Genomic DNA, 16,790 nt, shown 5'->3' on the forward strand with positions numbered 1-16,790 from the left:
TTGCTCCTCTTCCAGTCCAGCTCTCTGCTGTGGCCAGGGAGTGCAGTGGCGGATGGCCCAAGTGCTTGGGCCCTGCACCCACATGGGAGACCAGGAGGAAGCACCTGACTTCTGGCTTCGGATCGGCATAGCTCCAGCCATAGTGGCCATTTGGGGGGGTGAACCAATGGAAGGAAGATCTTTCTGTCTCTCTTTCTCACTGTCTAACTATCTGTCAAATAAACAAAAAAAGAAAAAAAAAAGTCACAGGTTTTTTACATTAATAGGCAGAAATACCCTTAGTCCTAAATTAACTGAGGTATAAGACTATTTCTTCATGCAAAATAAACTTTTCAATGACCTTTGGTTTTCTCAAATTCCTAAAAACACAGCTTAAATAGTATCCCTAAGAATTTCATTGTAGATCATGGTAATTGTTCAGGTTGTAGGACAGTCCCTCTAGTGGCTGGTGGCAGGAACAGGAGCTCTATGTAATACAAAGTAAATCATCCCATATATTTCTCCCCAACCTCACGCAATGTTAGAAATGTCTAAATAATAGTTTATCATTACAGGCAACTATGTGTGTGTGTATGTGTGTGTAGGCACAGACAACTGTTACACTAGAGGTTAAAGAACCTGCAAAGAAACTGAAATGCCTTCATCAGGACTCAGCTCAAACTTCACAGACTATAAAAAAAAAGCCTCTGAAAAGAGAATATCTGTAGTTCTCATGGGCAGGCAGATATTTAAAGAGTCTGCATTTGAAACAGGTTAAGTGACTTTAAGAGGTCACACTTGTAGTCTCAGGCAAGGACCCGGAGCCAACTCTTCTGTCTTACATGGACCTAGCTCTCCCTCTCACTCTCTGTAGCACTGAATTTCAAATACATAAAATAAATCTTTAAAAAAAAAAAAAAAAAAGGAACAGAAACAAACAAAAAAGGGGGTATATGAAAAGTAGAAATGCATGGTTCATTGTCAAAAGACAGGATGTTCAAAGGCAAGTAAGTTTTAATAGTGTATTAGCCTTTGTATTCTTTCCTGTTGAAAGATTTATTTATTTATTTGAGAGAAAGAGAGAGAGAGGGAGAAAGAGAGAGATCTTCCACCTGGGGGTTCACCCCACAAATGGCAGCAACAGCTGCCATTTTTTAAGATTTCATTTTTTAAGATTTCATTTATTTATTTGAAAGGCAGAGTTAACACAGAGGCAGAGGAAGGGAGAGGTCTTCCACCTGCTGGTTCACTCCCCAGATGGCCACAATGGCTAGAGCTTCTTCCAGCTTCTTCCAGGTCTCCCACGCAGGTGCAGGGGCCTAAGGACTTAGGCCATCTTCCGCTGCTTCTCCAGGCCATAGCAGAGAGCTGGATGGGAAGTAGAGCAGCTGTAACTCGAACCTGTGCCCATATGGAATGCTGGCACTGCAGGAAGCAGTTTTACCTGCCACACCACAGCACCGGCCCCCAGTATTCTCTTAAAACAAAGAATAAAACACTTAGCTCCAAGTGGAAAAATGTCTAACAGCTAGCAGATGGGGTTACAAACACAAAACTGTTACATGACACTGGATGTCAAACTAGAGCAAAAAATATTGGTTTGTGTGTTAAAATGGGATATGGGCCAACTTCACAGAACAAAAGCCCATTTCTGAGCCATAAAACTTAGGTGATAAGTAGATGGAAAAGAGGGAGACGGCTGCCCTGCTTTAAGAGGCGTCGTGAGGACTGTGCACTTCTGGGTACCCAGACAATGGGGAAAAGAGGGGAGGGAACTGCACACTAGAATATATATACTTTGTTTTCTCTACTGTGTAGCCTTGCCATCTCGACTTAGAGCCACTACCCACCCTTAAACAGCCTTGTCCAGGTATCCTTGTCTCTCTTGTGTCTTTGTTCAGCATTCGGTGTCTTCACTTCCTACATAAAGTGCAGAGCAAGGAGCCAGGCAGATACTGCTTAATTCCCGGGCTCTCCAAGAACTTAGAGGGGAAGGTTCTTAAAGATTGAAATTGGGGATGAGAGGTGCATGATCAGCTCATGACCATGTTCCTGGCTGGTGAATAGTGCTCATGACCTTCCTCTAATTGGCCAGTTCTCTAGGAAATTTTTATGATGGGCAGGCAGGTGGGCTTTAGTTGGTCTGGTGGATACACGTAAATGGTAGTTACCTTCTGCTCCAGACCTAGAATTCTAACAATGGCCAACAAGGTCTTACTGGAGAAGCAAATGTGGTTAGTCCCTCAACTTGGTGAATTCCTTTTGATAAGTGGTTAATCCTAAAACAGGCAAACATACCTTGGGCTAAAGGGAGACAGACAATAGGCTGGGTCCTGCTTCTACATTAGGGATATTAGTTTAGGGTTTCAGTCTCAGTTATATAAGAAAATCCTTCTTGCATTTCAAATTCCTCTAATCTCTCAGTCTGTTGTTGCTGTTGTTGTTGTTGCTTTGTTTATACCAATTTTTTTTTTCCAAATTCAACTTTTTTAATTCCAAATAGCTTCACCTTCCACAGGAACCACAGTAAATTTCCCCCCATGTTACAATGATAAAAGAAGTTCATTAACATTATTTGCATAAAACTTTAACATCCACACTGCTGATACTTGGGCTGGGAAATTGTTGTGGGGGAGGGGCCATCCTGTAGACAACAGGATGTTCAACAGCATCCGTGGTCTCTACTAACTCAATGCTAACAGCACCCTCAGTGTGACAACAAAGTATCTACCAAAGGCCTTCCCCTCCACCCTGGCTGAAAACCACTGGTCTACAGACACAGTTCACAGTAAAAACTAAAATCTTAATATAAAAAACTTTGTAGGGAATACAAACTACCACATTTGAATCTGACAACATGAACACACTGTCAAACATAACACTACTGGAAAACATAGACTGACGATAAAAATAAGCTTGAAACATGAAACCCAGTGTCCCTCCCTCAATTAAAAAAAAAAAAAAAAAAAGGAAGAACTGTTAGTTGCACTTTTTCCTTCTTCTAACTCCTTAGATACATTTATGTTCTGTGTTTGCCAGGAAATCTAAGTATGTTTTTCTTAACAGCAACTGTAGTAGAGGGAAGTGAGTTAAAGAGAATTCTCTTTAATTGTAAAGCAAACAATTGTGAACTTCAAATCTAGGGCCTTCCTCCTTTCTTTCCTGCCTATCACGTCAATAAATACCCACCTAAGTACCTTCACTGCAGGAAATAAACCAGGGTTCCACATTCAATTTGGGTGAGGTAATTCTGTAGTTCAATATATTTCTTGAAGAGCAACTGTAATTAGATCCACATCACTCTGAGTCACAAAGTGACTGTTCATTCCATTTACAAAGTCAATTCTAGAGAAACACATATAACATACCAATAGCCACCTTCAAACATACTTATGACACTCTTAGATTTGAGTGGGGTCTTGTTTTTTTTGTTTTTCTTTTTGTTTTTTTTTTCATTTATCCATAACTACATTTAAAAAGCAATAGCTCCTACTGTTTGTTTTGAAATGCTCCTTTTGGAAAAATATCAACCATGCTTAAGATTTAATGCTCCAGAAAATAAAGTTCCTCCAGGAAGAAATGTAACTTCCTTGAAACCAAAGACTGTGTTTCACTCACTTGTATTTCTAGGTATTCAATATAATATGTGCCGAGTAAATAACCTCTCCACATCCTTCCAGCTGTGTTTGTATACACACATGTAGTGCTCATGGTTGTTAATTATCACATACAACTGAAAGTGAGCCTTGCTTTGATCATTAACATCTTTCAGATCAACTTCTCCATGAATCCACATGGCCCACACATTTGTCTCCTTAGTAGTTAAACCATACTTCATTATAATGCTATGTCCCCAGACTGCTGAATACTCCTTGTAACCAGCTGATATGGGAGCTTGGCCCAGTGTGTTATTGCCAGAGGGATGCTAAGGTTTCAGAGACTAATCAGGAGCAGGCTCTTCAGGGGGCTATGTGATGTGGGCCCTGGGAAGCTACAAAATAGAAAGGAAAAATCATGCTAAAATGAGTTAAGTCACGGAAAATCTTATTACAGAAAAAATATGTCAGAGGGAAAGAGACATTCTCCATGTGAAGGAATGGGTTTTGTCTCACATTTTTCAGCAGTGATTGCATTTACTTATTTATTTGAAAGTGTTACAGACAGAGGAGAGAGAGAGAGAGAGAGAGAGAGAGAGCAATCTCATCTGCTGGCTCACTTCCCAAATGGCCATCACGGCCAGGGCTGGGCCAGGCCGAAGACAGGAACCAGGAGCCTCATCCAGGTCTCCCATCTGGGTGGCAGGAGCCCAAATACTTGGGCCATCCTCCACCACTTGCCCAGGCCATCAGCAGGCAGCTGAATTCAAGTGGAACAGCTGGGACTCAAACCAGCGCTCATATGGGATGTGGGCATTGCAAATAGCAACTTAACCTGCTTCACCACTACACCAGCCTGATACCATTTTCTTGTAAAACTTGCAATATGCGTTATTGCCCTCTTATGTTAAGATACAAAAATAAAAAACAACTGATATTTTAAAACTGATCAAATTAATTGCTAAGACTTCCTAACTCTCAGAATATGCTGTTAGCAGATATGAGGGGCCTGTTTGCTTGGGGTGCCACCAGATAATCAGCCTCTGGTGGGACTTGTTCAGAGGACAGCTTTATTGGCTTCTGACAAATAAAGGAGACAGCGGGGAGGTGGGGTTCCCTAAAGAAAGTCACTCCCAGAGAGGCAGCTTGGCAGGGCTTTTATAGCAAGAGTTAAGGGAGTCTTCGGGGTACAGAAAAGTGAGTGGGAAGGCCCTTCCTGCTCAAGCAGTCTTCATACTGCCAACGTTCAAAACTCTGCCTCAGACTGTTCTCTTGCTGCTTTCTTGTTCGGGGTGGACTCTGAGCCCCTCTGAGGGGTCCCTCTGAGCACCATGGTGCAAGCAGCCTTCCAGGAACCTCCTCAGAAAAACAAGCTCTGATGAATCAAGTCAGAGACTCTCAGTCCCTGTCCCTGTTCAGGGGCCCTCTCTTGCCTACACCCTGCACTCCCTGTTACAATATGATTCAAGAAGTGCCCCACATCTGATCACTTTGGGAAAATGATCTTATGAAAACCACATAGCTGGGTCCACGTTAGACCCATGCAAAGGTAGTGGGGGATTAGTTACTGAGGCACCAAAAGGACTGGATTTATTGATAAGGCAATCCCGCAGCACAGGCTCCAAGGATGGAATCACTCCGAGGCTCTGGTATATACAGAACTAGTGTTAAGGAGAAAACAGAAACATCCTAAGAATATCTATGCCATGTGTTTGAGCTTGTGGATATTCCAAGAAAAAGCTTCCAGTTACTTAGACCTTGGATCTTCTGGAGGATTTTAATAAACCAGTTTTTTGTGTTTTTTTGTTTTGTTTTGTTTTTTTTTACAGGCAGAGTGGATAGTGAGAGAGAGAGAGAGAGAGAAAGGTCTTCCTTTTTGCCGTTGGTTCACCCTCCAATGGCCGCTGCGGCCGGCGCATCGCGCTGATCCGAAGCCAGGAGTCAGGTGCTTCTCTTGGTCTCCCATGTGGGTGCTGGGCCCAAGCACTTGGGCCATCCTCCACTGCCTTCCCAGGCCATACCAGAGAGCTGGCCTGGAAGAGAGGCAACCTGGATAGAATCCAGCGCCCCAACCGGGACTAGAACCCGGTGTGCCGGCGCCGCAATATAAACCAGTATTTTTAACAATGAGCAAATCCAAAGTCAAATCTGAAAAGGCAAAATTTTGTCTTTCTTTTAAAGATTTATTTTTGAAAGGAAGTTACAGTAACAGAGAACGACAGAGTGAAGAGAGAGGTATCTTCCATTCATTACAAGATATTCACACCCCAAATTGCCACAACCACTAGGGCTGGGCCAAACCAAAGCCTGGAAATCCGTCTGGGTCTCCCACATGAGTGGCAGGAGCCCAAGCACTTGAGCCATCTTTTGCCACTTTGGCAAGTGCACCAGCAGGCAGCTGGATTGGAAGTGGAACAACTGGGACTGCACCACAGGCGGCAGCTTAACCTACTCTACCACAATACTGTCCCAAAATTTTAAAGCTTTGAAAACGGCCTTGGGACCTAGCAACTACATTTGAATATATTTTAATTATAAATGTTTTCTACTTGCTAGTTTATAAAACAAGCTGCCTTTACATGTAAAGCTACATTCTCCTGTAAACCACAAACACAAAGATTATATTCAAAGAATTTGCTGGCATCTAAAAACAAGGTTAATGTGGACCCAAGGTGTTATTATATACTTCCTTTAACTGTGACTCACCATAAATAAGCTTTAAAACCTTAGAATAATAGTCTTTAAAAAAAAAAAAAAAAGAAAGTCTAAGTCTGTGCACATATTGAGTGCCTTAAAAGAAAAATCACAACACTTTTTTTTGTTATTTTTCACAATGACACAAAGTTACCCTTTGATGGCCCCAATTTTAAAAAAAAAAAAAAAAGTGTACTGTAAGTCAGCTGTTTGGAAACTATACTGCATTTTCTCATTGGCATAATGTGATAAAGTTGGTAAAAACTCTTATCAAAACACTTAATTCCTAATGTATCTGGTACTTTGCATGACAAATCAAGTCCTCAAATTCCTCTTCCATTAACAGGAAATGTTGCAGTGTATGTTTCAAACGTCCTGTATTGCAAAAACGTAGTCAGCTGATTTTGAGAGAACATTCCCCTTGGGAAACTGGAGCTGACTCACTGCACACTCACTGCAAAGCCTCTGAATTGGTCTCCCAGCTTCCAGTCTCTCCTTCCCACAATATATCCTCTATTGTGTTCCCTGCTCTGTTAGGTCAAAACTGAGATTAAGTAAACCTTCACTGCCCAAAGAACATTCTAGAGGATAAAATCCAAATCCTGCCTCCAAGGCTACCCCAACTGATACCCACCTACCCTAGCTGGACCTTCTATCCCACCCTTTCACAAAGACGGCCTGAAGTCACAGTGACTCCACTTCCCAAGAAGCCCAGCTTTTACACGCCCGCCCCGCTCCCCCCCCCCACCCACTCTTACAAAAACTCTGCTGCAGAGGCAGCATTCCCACCCTGAGACAGCTCAGCTGAAATCAATCATTTTCTCTAACAAAACCGTCCCCAACTTCCCTCAGATAAGCCGAACACATTGGGTCACCCAAACATTGTGTCCCCAAACATTGAGCCAGGCTCAAGGGGCTGACCTATTGAAGCCACAGTTAATAACCAACAGGATACTCCATTATTCCATATATACATGCAGATTTGTTAATACTTAACACATACGTTAACATGAACATTTTGGTCTGATTAACGTTCACAGACACACAGAATCAAGGATTCCTAAAACTTTGGATGAATAATTTAAAACAGGTAAATGCTAACCACAGAAAAAGTAGTCTTAACCAGAAAAGATCCAGCAACTTCCCACCCAAAAAAATTCAATGTTTATAGACCTTCAGAATTCTCTGGAGAAAACTCACTTTAAAAGACTATGCCTGCGGTAAGAAACAAATGTATCGAGTTTCCGGAAGGTCAGCAGTCTTCATCACCCCTTAACAACACTCAAGGAAAATATTTGGTAAAAAACCTCCCTTCTCCATCATATCCATTGCGAACAGAGAAAATACTCCAACAGCCATGCAAACACTAATGCAAAAGGCAAAATAAGGAACTTGCAGAAAGACGCGAGACTGATGGTGACTTATTCTATCTTCAAATCTCTTACACATTCAGGGCAAGTTTCACAACTCAAAATTCATTCTACGCGGGTGATTTAATTCTTAACGATAACCCTGGGAGTTAGAACAGAAAAAAGACGACGTGTCCGAATTTAAGACAATAAATCCGGTAGAAACATAAATAAAAAGATTACCTATAGAGATGTAAAATAAAAAAGTACTTATTCCTGCAATTTCCAAAAAATGGCCCATGGACAAGGAGCCCCCCCCCCCCCTTTATTCTATCACTAAATTTAGCTCCGCGGACCTGGAGACTCCGCTAATAAAAACCTCAAATTCGGAGAACCCGGAGCCAGTTCCGTCTCCCGCCTCATCCAAGCACCAGCCCCGCGTCCCGGGCCGGCGTCCGCCCCACAGGCGTCCCGCCGCGGCGGTGGCGCAGAGGGCTCGGCCGCCCCGCTCCGGGCAATCGGAGCCGGGCGCGGCTGAGGCGGCCGCGGCGTCCGGCCCGAGCGCTGTCCACGCGCCTCCGGGCCGACCCCGGCCCTGCGGGCGAGCTCCGGGCGTGCCGCGCTAGGAAACCCGCGAGCCCGAGGACCCCGGGCTGTGGGGGGGAGGAGGCAGACACCCACCTGGCCGCGCCGCACCGAGGACCGGGCCCACCAGGCCGAGCAGCAGCAACCACTGGACGCGGAGGGTCCCGCACGGCGGCTGGGCGCCCGACCGCATCGCGGCGGAGTCGGCAGGTCCCGCTCAGCACTCGGTCGCCTCCGCCTCTCCCATCATTTTCCAACCCTCCCGGGGGCCCCAGGGCTGGCCGGGACGCGCGCGCCCGGGGACGAGCACGCGCGCGGCACTGACGCAACTCGGCCCTCGGTCCAAGCTCGCGCCCGACATCACGCCCGCTACGCTGACGTCGGGAAAAAGCCAGTGCCCGGCGGGAGAACAGGATTTCGGAACCCGCAGCTCCCTCTCGCCTTGGCCTGCCCCGCCCAGTCAGTCACCATCCGCCACGCCCCCTCCTCTCCTAGCCCCGCCTACTTTCGGGGTCGAAGGAGCCGATTGGGGTAAGCTCGCGGGGGCAAAAGGAGGTGGAGCGTGAAACCCAGAAGAGGAATTGGGGGAGCGGCGTAGCGAAGCGCAGCCCCGCCCCGCTCAGGTCTCTCTGGTTGGTTGGCTGGATGGGCGGGACGTCGAGGTGCGCGCCCATTGGCTGCCTGGCAGCGAGGAGCGCGGCGACGCAGAGCGCTGACAGGCAGGGCTGGGTTTGGTGGAGCCGGCCTGGGGTGTGTGGTGAGGCCGGGTCTCCCGGCGCCCTGGGCCCAGGAAGATGGTGCTGCGTGGCTGCCCGGTGAGCTACCTGCTTCTGTGCGGCCAGGCTGCTTTGCTGCTAGGGAATCTCCTTCTGCTGCATTGTGTCTCTCGGAGCCACTCGCACAATGCTACCGCCGAGTCGGAGCTCATGTCCGCTGCGGGCGCCGGCCGCCCGGAGAGCCCCGCCGCTGCTCCGAGCTGGGAATATGGCGACCCCCAGTCCCCAGTCATCCTGTGCTCCTACCTGTAAGCCACGCGGTGGGCGAGGCGGGCGGAGGTGGAGGTCGGGCTGTCGGGGTCAGGTGGGGGGGAGGCAGCTGGAGGTAAATGCCTTGACAGGTCTCGGGCTCCTCTCTCTCCCAGGCGACGAAACACCTTGTGTGCCGGCGGAGGAGCCTTGGGGGTCCCGAGGGAGGCCCCCGAGGGAGGCAAGGCGTCTGGAAGAGGGGGGCGAGGGTGCACCTTCCGCTGGACCTGAGTAGGGCACAGGTGCGGTGAATAATTTGTCCCTGCCGGCGAAGCTGTTTTTTGATATCCTTACCTTTGCAGAAACTGAGCCTTTTTTTTTTTAAACATGTCTATTTTATCAAATAAGAAGAGAGCATTTGGAAAGTACAAAAAGAACTAAGGCTCCTTTGGCTCAAATGCACCCCCTATAGTCTTGCGGTGTTGGCTTAGGGAAAAGATGAAGCTATGGCAGAGGTAAAGTCCATAGAGAAACAGGACGAGACATCAGTACCTCCCCTGCCCAACAAAAGCATCCTTTTGATGTGGCTGTCAGTTTCATCTGCTGTATTCCAGTTAACTGGCGCAGCCCCTTGGTTTGGAAAAGGGTCCACAGAATGCAGTGGGTCCCAGAAAACCTGGTGAAGAAGTCTCTTGCCTGTTTGGATTATGTCCCTGTAAGCAGCAATTTGCAGAGGGGACAGTGATGTGATCTTACTGGCTATTTGCAGACCCGATGAATTTATAGAATGTGAAGACCCAGTGGACCATATTGGAAATGCAACTGCGTCCCAGGAGCTTGGTTACGGTTGTCTCAAGGTGAGTTTCTGATTGGTGGTGTCAGCAAGCTCTTGTAGAGAGGAGTACTGGCTAACTGCTGGTGCAGGAAACCACAATGTAAAATTACTTTTTTGTAAGATCCCAGCAGAGTGACTGTTACTGTAAATTTCCTGCACAGCCGGGGTCAGTGGCTGAGCAAGACATTTGGTTTTCTCAGGAAAGAGCATTCCCTATGCCAGAACCACCTGGGAGCAAAGACCAACCTGTCTTTGGTTCTTTGGCCATTGAGATTGACAGATGCAAAGCTAAAATGTTACCCTGGGATCCTTCCAAAGTGTGCACTCTCCTGAAAGAACAAGAAGGCAGCTGTGCAGTTTCTAACACTGTGATGCATTTTGTTACCTGTGCATTTGGGGCAGAGCTCTTCCATCCACGGCCTTTCTTTTCACCAGGTGAGCAGGCCCCACAGTGTACTTAGAAATAGTCTATCAGCATATGTCTTTGTAGGAGGTTAACATATCCAGGGGAAGCCTTTGGTAAAAATGGCCTCTTGGAATGAAAAGAAGCCATTCATGCCCATGAGTAACATCCCTAATCCTAATCAGGCTCTACAAAACCAGTGAAGTCCGGGTATTTCCAGACCCCACCATGGACTCACCATTATATTATGCTGCATGACGCAAGTCATGATTGAGCCAGGTAATAAGAGAATTAGGCGAGAACATTTTTTATACTAACTCTGACACAGAGAAATAAACCTGACAATATTAAGATCAAAAAGGCGAGTCTTTCTAAAATTGTACGTAAAGAAATATTTTAAATGCAATGAAATTTTTGTCTGTTGATAATTATAAGTTTGATTTGCCTTGTATAGAGATCACTTTGCATTGTATAGAGATCACTTACTTTTGCCCATTTTAATTAAAAACTGAGTTTATCCTATCCAGAGGCTCAAACTCTCACATGACCCAGAACTCCTAAAGGACTAAGAGTGTCAGGCACCTGAGTTCTGGAAGAGGTACAGGAAGCATTCTTATTTCCCAGACTTATCCCGTTGGGGAAGAAGCCAACAAAAACAGAAGCTCAAACAATCACATGTTCATTATTTGCTTATTAAAATCCTGGGGAAGACATTGTAGCGCAGCCGTTTAAAGCTGCCACTTGGCATTAGTGGGTAAAGCCACTGCCTGCAATGCCAGCATCCCATTTGGGCACTGGTTGGGGTCCAGGCTGCTCCACTTCCAATCCAGCTCCCTGCTAATGGCCTGGGAAAGCAGTGAAAGATGGCCCAAGTGCTTGGGCCCCTGCCACCCACGTGAGAGACGTGAATGAAGCTCCTGGCTCCGGACTTTAGCCTGACACAGCACTGATCACTGTGACCATCTAGGGAATGAACCAGTGGATGGAAGATCTGTCTCTCTATGTATTTCTCCCCTTCTGTTGGTAACTCTTTCAAATAAATAAATCTTTAAAAGTAATAATAGTGAAATTTTAACATCTACCACTTGGCCCACGTACCATATCAAAAGTGCCAATCCAAGTTCCAGCTGCTCTGCTTCTGATCCATCTTCCTGCTAATGCACCTGGGAGGCAGCAGGTGATGGTCCAGGTACTTGTGTTCCTGCCACCCACATGGGAGACACAGGTGGAGTTCCTGGCTCCCAGCTTTGGCCTTACCCAACCCTGGCTATTATGGGCATTTAGGGAGTGAACCAGTAGATTGCCTCTCTCTCTCTCAGTCTCTCTCTCTCTCTCTCTCTCTCTCTGCATTTTAAATAAATAAAATATTTTAAAATAAATAAAATCCTGCATCAGATGATAATTCTATATTATGTCCTAATCTTGTTCATTTATAATGGATATAAAACAGACTTCAGTGTTAACACATTGACTTTTGAAATACCCACTCCCAGGTGCTCAGTCACATTCTCTTTTTCCCATAAATATTAGATAATTAAAACATTATGTCATCTCTTATAAGTGACATTTAGTAAAATTAATGATATTTTTCATATTATAGGTTGATTATTCCGTATTCAGAATGCTTGTGTCCAAAAGTGTTTCGGATTTTGGATTTTGTTTGGTTTTGTTTTTGGAATATTTGCATAAATATAATATCTTGGAGATAGGACCTAAGTCTAAACATAAAATTAGTGTATTTCTCATTTTGACCTTATACACATAGCCTGAAGGTCATTTTTATACAATATTTCCAGTGCATCTGTGTTTAGACTACATCGTCGTCCCATGAGGTCAGGTATGGAACTTTACATTTGTGACACTGGAGTGTTCAGAAAGTTTTGGATTTTGAAAAATTTTTGGAGTTCAGATTCAGGGTGCTTAACCTGTATTGTGTTGAAGAATCCAGTCATGAAGGGGAAGAAAAATGGTTTAAGAATGTACATTGCAGATGGACTAACCTGAAATCATCTGAAGCATGTCACCCAGTTCCATACTTTCAAGCACAGCTTTACCCCAGCCTTGTACGAGTAACTGCAGCCCTGAGGCAGCTTTTATTAGTGGTACAAGGTACGTTTTTGTGTTCCTTGCTTTGATGATTTTGGCTTTTATTTTGGTTTTGGCTGTTATTCCACAGTTTGGTGGTCAGGCCTACAGTGATGTGGAACACACCGCGGTCCAGTGCCGAGCCCTCGATGGAATTGAGTGTGCTAGTCCTAGAACCTTCCTTCGAGAGAATAAACCATGTATAAAGTAAGTGCAACCTTGAATGGGGTAGTTGGTACTTAGGTGAATGTAAGCCATTTCCTTATGATCTTTTTATGTGCCTTTTCTTTTAAATGTTAAAGAAGTCATATGATTACTGTGCATCAAGTATCTACATAGCCACATGTTTATAGTAGAGAAGACACGGATAGGAGACCAGAAGTTGTGAGTTCTAGATGTCTCTTTCACTGACTGGCTAAGTACCTTGAGTACTTAGTCTGTTCTCTTATCTACAAAATGAATAGGTCGAACCAATTGCTCCCCTCTCGTAGATATTAAGTTCTATGAAAATTGCCCTAGCATTTGAGAAATAAAGGTTTTATAAAAGTGTGGGCTCCTCAGCCTGAGAATCAAATTATCTTAAAGGATTCAGGTCATTTCTGTAAATTCTGTTTGAAGACACAGAACTTTCTTATAGCATCAACTAATGTAGGGTTTCCCTAAGACCATATTGTGGGGTGATAGTAGAGCAACTGTAGCTAAGGCTGTAAGGAAAGAAACCTTATGAAGAAGCCCTCGCTTTTAGCTGCCTCAAACAGGAGGAAAGGTGTCTGGAGATCAGATGTTCATTTAAGGAATATTCAGAAGGCCAGCGCCACGGCTCACTAGGCTAATCCTCCGCCTACAGCGCTGGCACCCCAGGTTCTAGTCCCGATTGGAGCACCAGATTCTGTCCCGGTCGCTCCTCTTCCTGTCCAGCTCTCTGCTGTGGCCTGGGAAGGCAGTGGAGGATGGCCCAAGTGCTTGGGCCCTGCACCCGCATGGGAGACCAGGAGAAGCACCTGGCTTCTGGCTTTGGATCAGCACAGTGTGCCTGCCGCAGCGTGCCAGCCACAGCGGCTATTGAGGGGTGAACCAATGGAAAAGGAAGATCTTTCTGTCTCTCTCACTCTCCACTCTGCCTGTCAAAAAAAAAAGGAATACTCAGAGGGAGCCAGCTGGGTCTCAGAGCCTGCAGTACAGGACAGGAGCCCAGACTGCTCTCCCGCCAGGATGCCTATAAGGCAAGTGTGCCTGATTTCTCATCCAATCCAACTCTGTAAAAGTCAGTATTTGTTCCTAGTAGTCCTCTCTATCTTAGCAAATACTTACTCTTTTGAGACTCTAGACTAACCAGAGATTTGTTTTATCAGTGGTGGGGAATGGGGCCAGTGTTTTAAAAAAAAAAAAAAAAAAAGTGTGTATGTGTCTGTTACAATATTTGACACTCAAAAAGTTTTCTGGTTGGGGAGAGACTCCCTTTGCTGAGTCAACCCTTGAGACAGCACAAAGCCCTGCCTGGAGCATGTCTTTGATATGTAGCCTAATCCAGAGCCAGGCCTGTGCACCCCAGGAGACAGCACTTCTGCCTATTCACCCCAGGGCCAGGTGCCAGTGCTGGGGCCGCCTTCCTTTCAGAGCCCATGGAGATTATTCTCGTAGCCAGTCCCAAACCGTTGCCCGGCCCTTCCTTGCCTTGCCTACAGAGACCCCAGCAAAGGCAGTAGTCTAAGGCTTCCCCTTATTCCTCTCTTCTGAGCACCGTGGTATCTCTCCCGTGTGACCCTGCGTGGTGGGCCATGCCTCCTGCCTCTAAGACCTACAAGTAGAATAACCTCTTGTTCTTTCTGAGATTCTCCCGTGTCCCCTCTGTGGCTACTCCTGCCTGACAACCTCCTAAAAGAACACACAGTGGCAGCTGAGAGGCCACAGAGGGACTGCTGCAACATCTCGTCACATGCATTAAACTCATTCATCTTGACACGCTTTGCTTTTCCCATGTTGAAACATGCCCCCTTTGATTCCCTTCGTCCAGGTATACCGGACACTACTTCATAACCACCCTGCTGTACTCCTTCTTCCTGGGCTGTTTTGGAGTGGATCGTTTCTGTCTGGGACACACCGGCACAGCAGTAGGGAAGCTGTTGACGCTTGGAGGACTTGGGATTTGGTGGTTTGTCGACCTTATTTTGCTTATCACTGGAGGACTGATGCCAAGTGATGGCAGCAACTGGTGCACTATTTACTGAGAAGAGCTGCTGGTACAGCCCAGAGGCAGGGGAATGCTGGCACCTGAACTCATCTCTGCAGGCTCAGAACTCTGCTTTGACAGCAGACCTGAACATTGCTCTCCCTTTTGTGGAGGAGTAGGTTTGGTGAAGAAGGCTTCTTTGACTTTGGATTTTCAACCCAAATTTCACCTTGTGCAAGCCCAGAAGTAACATACAAACAGTGTTATGGAAGTCAAATGTGTACTTTTCCTCATGTACGAAATAGAAAGCCTAATGACCAACTTATAAGCGGCAAAAGGGTTTCCATCCTCTTTGTCTCTATAGATGGCTTTATCTTCAGTCCTTTGGAGCAAGAGGACCCTACAGGATGAGCAAAATGAAGGGTTTTTTCCATGTGCCTTTTGCAACCCTGAGATTTCAAGTGTAGTCAACGAAAATCTTCAGCAGAAGAAGAAATGGCTGTGGATTTTAATACACACTGAAATTCTGAATTTAAGTTGCAGAATAAATTTCACCAACCTGGGAGTTTGCGTGAATATTGTAGTAGAGAGAGTGAAACTCAACAAAACATTTGTTTTGCTGGTACCTAGGCATATGAAACAAGCCATAACCCCATTCTCACCATTGTGTTCCAGAGGCAGTCCATGCATACAGAAGTTTCCTCCTTCCAGCCACGTTTTCAAAGCCAACAGTGTCATGCATACGTGAGATGAACTATTCCTCCTAGCAAAGCTGTCCCATCTAAAAATTATTTACCAACTTATGGCACTTGTCTTGTAAGCTGATAACATCATACAAATAACTGTAAAACCATTCTCCACAGCTGGGTAAGATAAAGTGAGATGCATCATGCCCTGGCAAAGGTAAACCCACTTCTCCTTAAAAGACAGGAATTCCAGGGTAGAATTAGGATGTGATTTATAGAGGCAAAGAGAAACTGAACATGTTCTGTCAGAATAACCATGATGTTAAAAAGTTGTCACGGTAAACTACAGCAATCAAAGAGATACAATCAAGCTATTGCACTCCCAGATCACTAGGAATAAAAGGAAATGTTCCAAATTATACTTGGTTTTCAAAAACTTGCTGCCCATGCTTTGCAATCTAAGTTGAAAAGGACTGTTAAAATACAAGACGGAATTTGCGGCCAAGGCCCAAAAAGAGCCTGCTATTTGGAATAACTTCCAAGTTCTAGAAACAACCAAGGTAGAACTGCCCAAAACTTACTGTCATCATAATTGGTTTCAAGACCGAGAATCACAGTTGAAGTACTTCCCCTGGATGTGTTCTATCATTTTGTAAGCAGCTTTCCTAGAAGTTTCTGCTTTATCATCTACCATCTAGGTGGCACTTGTGTAAAAAAATTAAATTATTTTGTTCTGTCTTGAAAATTCAGTCCTACATGGGTCTTAATCTTACTTAAAACAGTAATTACTGGTAGACTTGACTCATAATCTCTATACCCTGAGGCAGTATTTTGTTAAAGATTTATTTATTTGTTTGAGAAGCAGAGTGAGAGAGAGAGAGACAAATCCCATTATCCACTGGTTCACTCCTCAAATGGCTGCAACAACCCAGACTCAACCAGGCCACTGAAGGAAGCCAGGAATACCACTCGGGTCTCCCACATGGGTGACAGGGGCCCAAGCACGTTAAGCCATCATCCACTCCCTTCCAAGATGCATTAGCAGGAAGCTGGATCAAACACCGAGCAGCTAGCACTGGAACCGGCACTCCAGTGTGGAATGCCAGCATCGGAGAGGTGATTTATTTATTTATTTGAAAGTCGGAGTTACACAGAGAGAGAGAGGGAGAGAAAGGTCTTCCATCTGATGGTTCACTCCCCAATTGGCCGCTACAGCTGGAGGTGCACTGATCTGAAGCCAGGAGCTTGTTCCAGGTCTCCCATGAAGGTACAGGGGCCCAAGGACTTGGGCTATAGAAGTGGTGATTTAACCACTGTACCACAATGCCCTCCCCTAAGATGGCACTTTTTTTTTTTATTGTGTGTCGTGAAGAGACTAGACCTCCAAAAAAAAAAAACCCACACACAAAATTTTGCATAGATTTTAAGGGAGCTCAAGAATTT

The 16,790-nt window shown here is 45.3% G+C and overlaps 2 protein-coding genes across 4 annotated transcripts in view; one reads left to right on the forward strand and one right to left on the reverse strand.

The window, feature by feature from the left end:
- The window catches only part of ADAM9 (ADAM metallopeptidase domain 9), a 151,187-nt gene extending 142,713 nt beyond the window's left edge, over positions 1-8,474 (reverse strand). For 2 of the 3 annotated variants that reach the window (XM_062212892.1, XM_062212890.1), the window contains exon 1: positions 1,218-1,341. In XM_062212892.1, coding sequence (XP_062068876.1) covers positions 1,218-1,338 — 121 coding nt within the window. In that variant the 5' untranslated portion in view covers positions 1,339-1,341. Of the gene's footprint in view, positions 1-1,217; positions 1,342-8,299 lie in introns of those variants that run through there. The other variant, XM_062212891.1, reaches the window with a different exon arrangement.
- Positions 8,475-8,912: 438 nt separating this feature from the next.
- On the forward strand, positions 8,913-15,768 carry TM2D2 (TM2 domain containing 2). Its single transcript, XM_062212898.1, has 4 exons — positions 8,913-9,227; positions 9,938-10,025; positions 12,583-12,698; positions 14,506-15,768. The coding sequence occupies exons 1-4, from the start codon at positions 8,998-9,000 to the stop codon at positions 14,717-14,719; spliced, it is 648 nt and encodes a 215-aa protein (XP_062068882.1). The 5' UTR covers positions 8,913-8,997; the 3' UTR covers positions 14,720-15,768.
- Positions 15,769-16,790: the final 1,022 nt, after the last annotated feature.

Source organism: Lepus europaeus, chromosome 16, assembly GCF_033115175.1.
Source record: "Lepus europaeus isolate LE1 chromosome 16, mLepTim1.pri, whole genome shotgun sequence".
NCBI classification, from domain to species: Eukaryota; Metazoa; Chordata; class Mammalia; order Lagomorpha; family Leporidae; genus Lepus; species Lepus europaeus.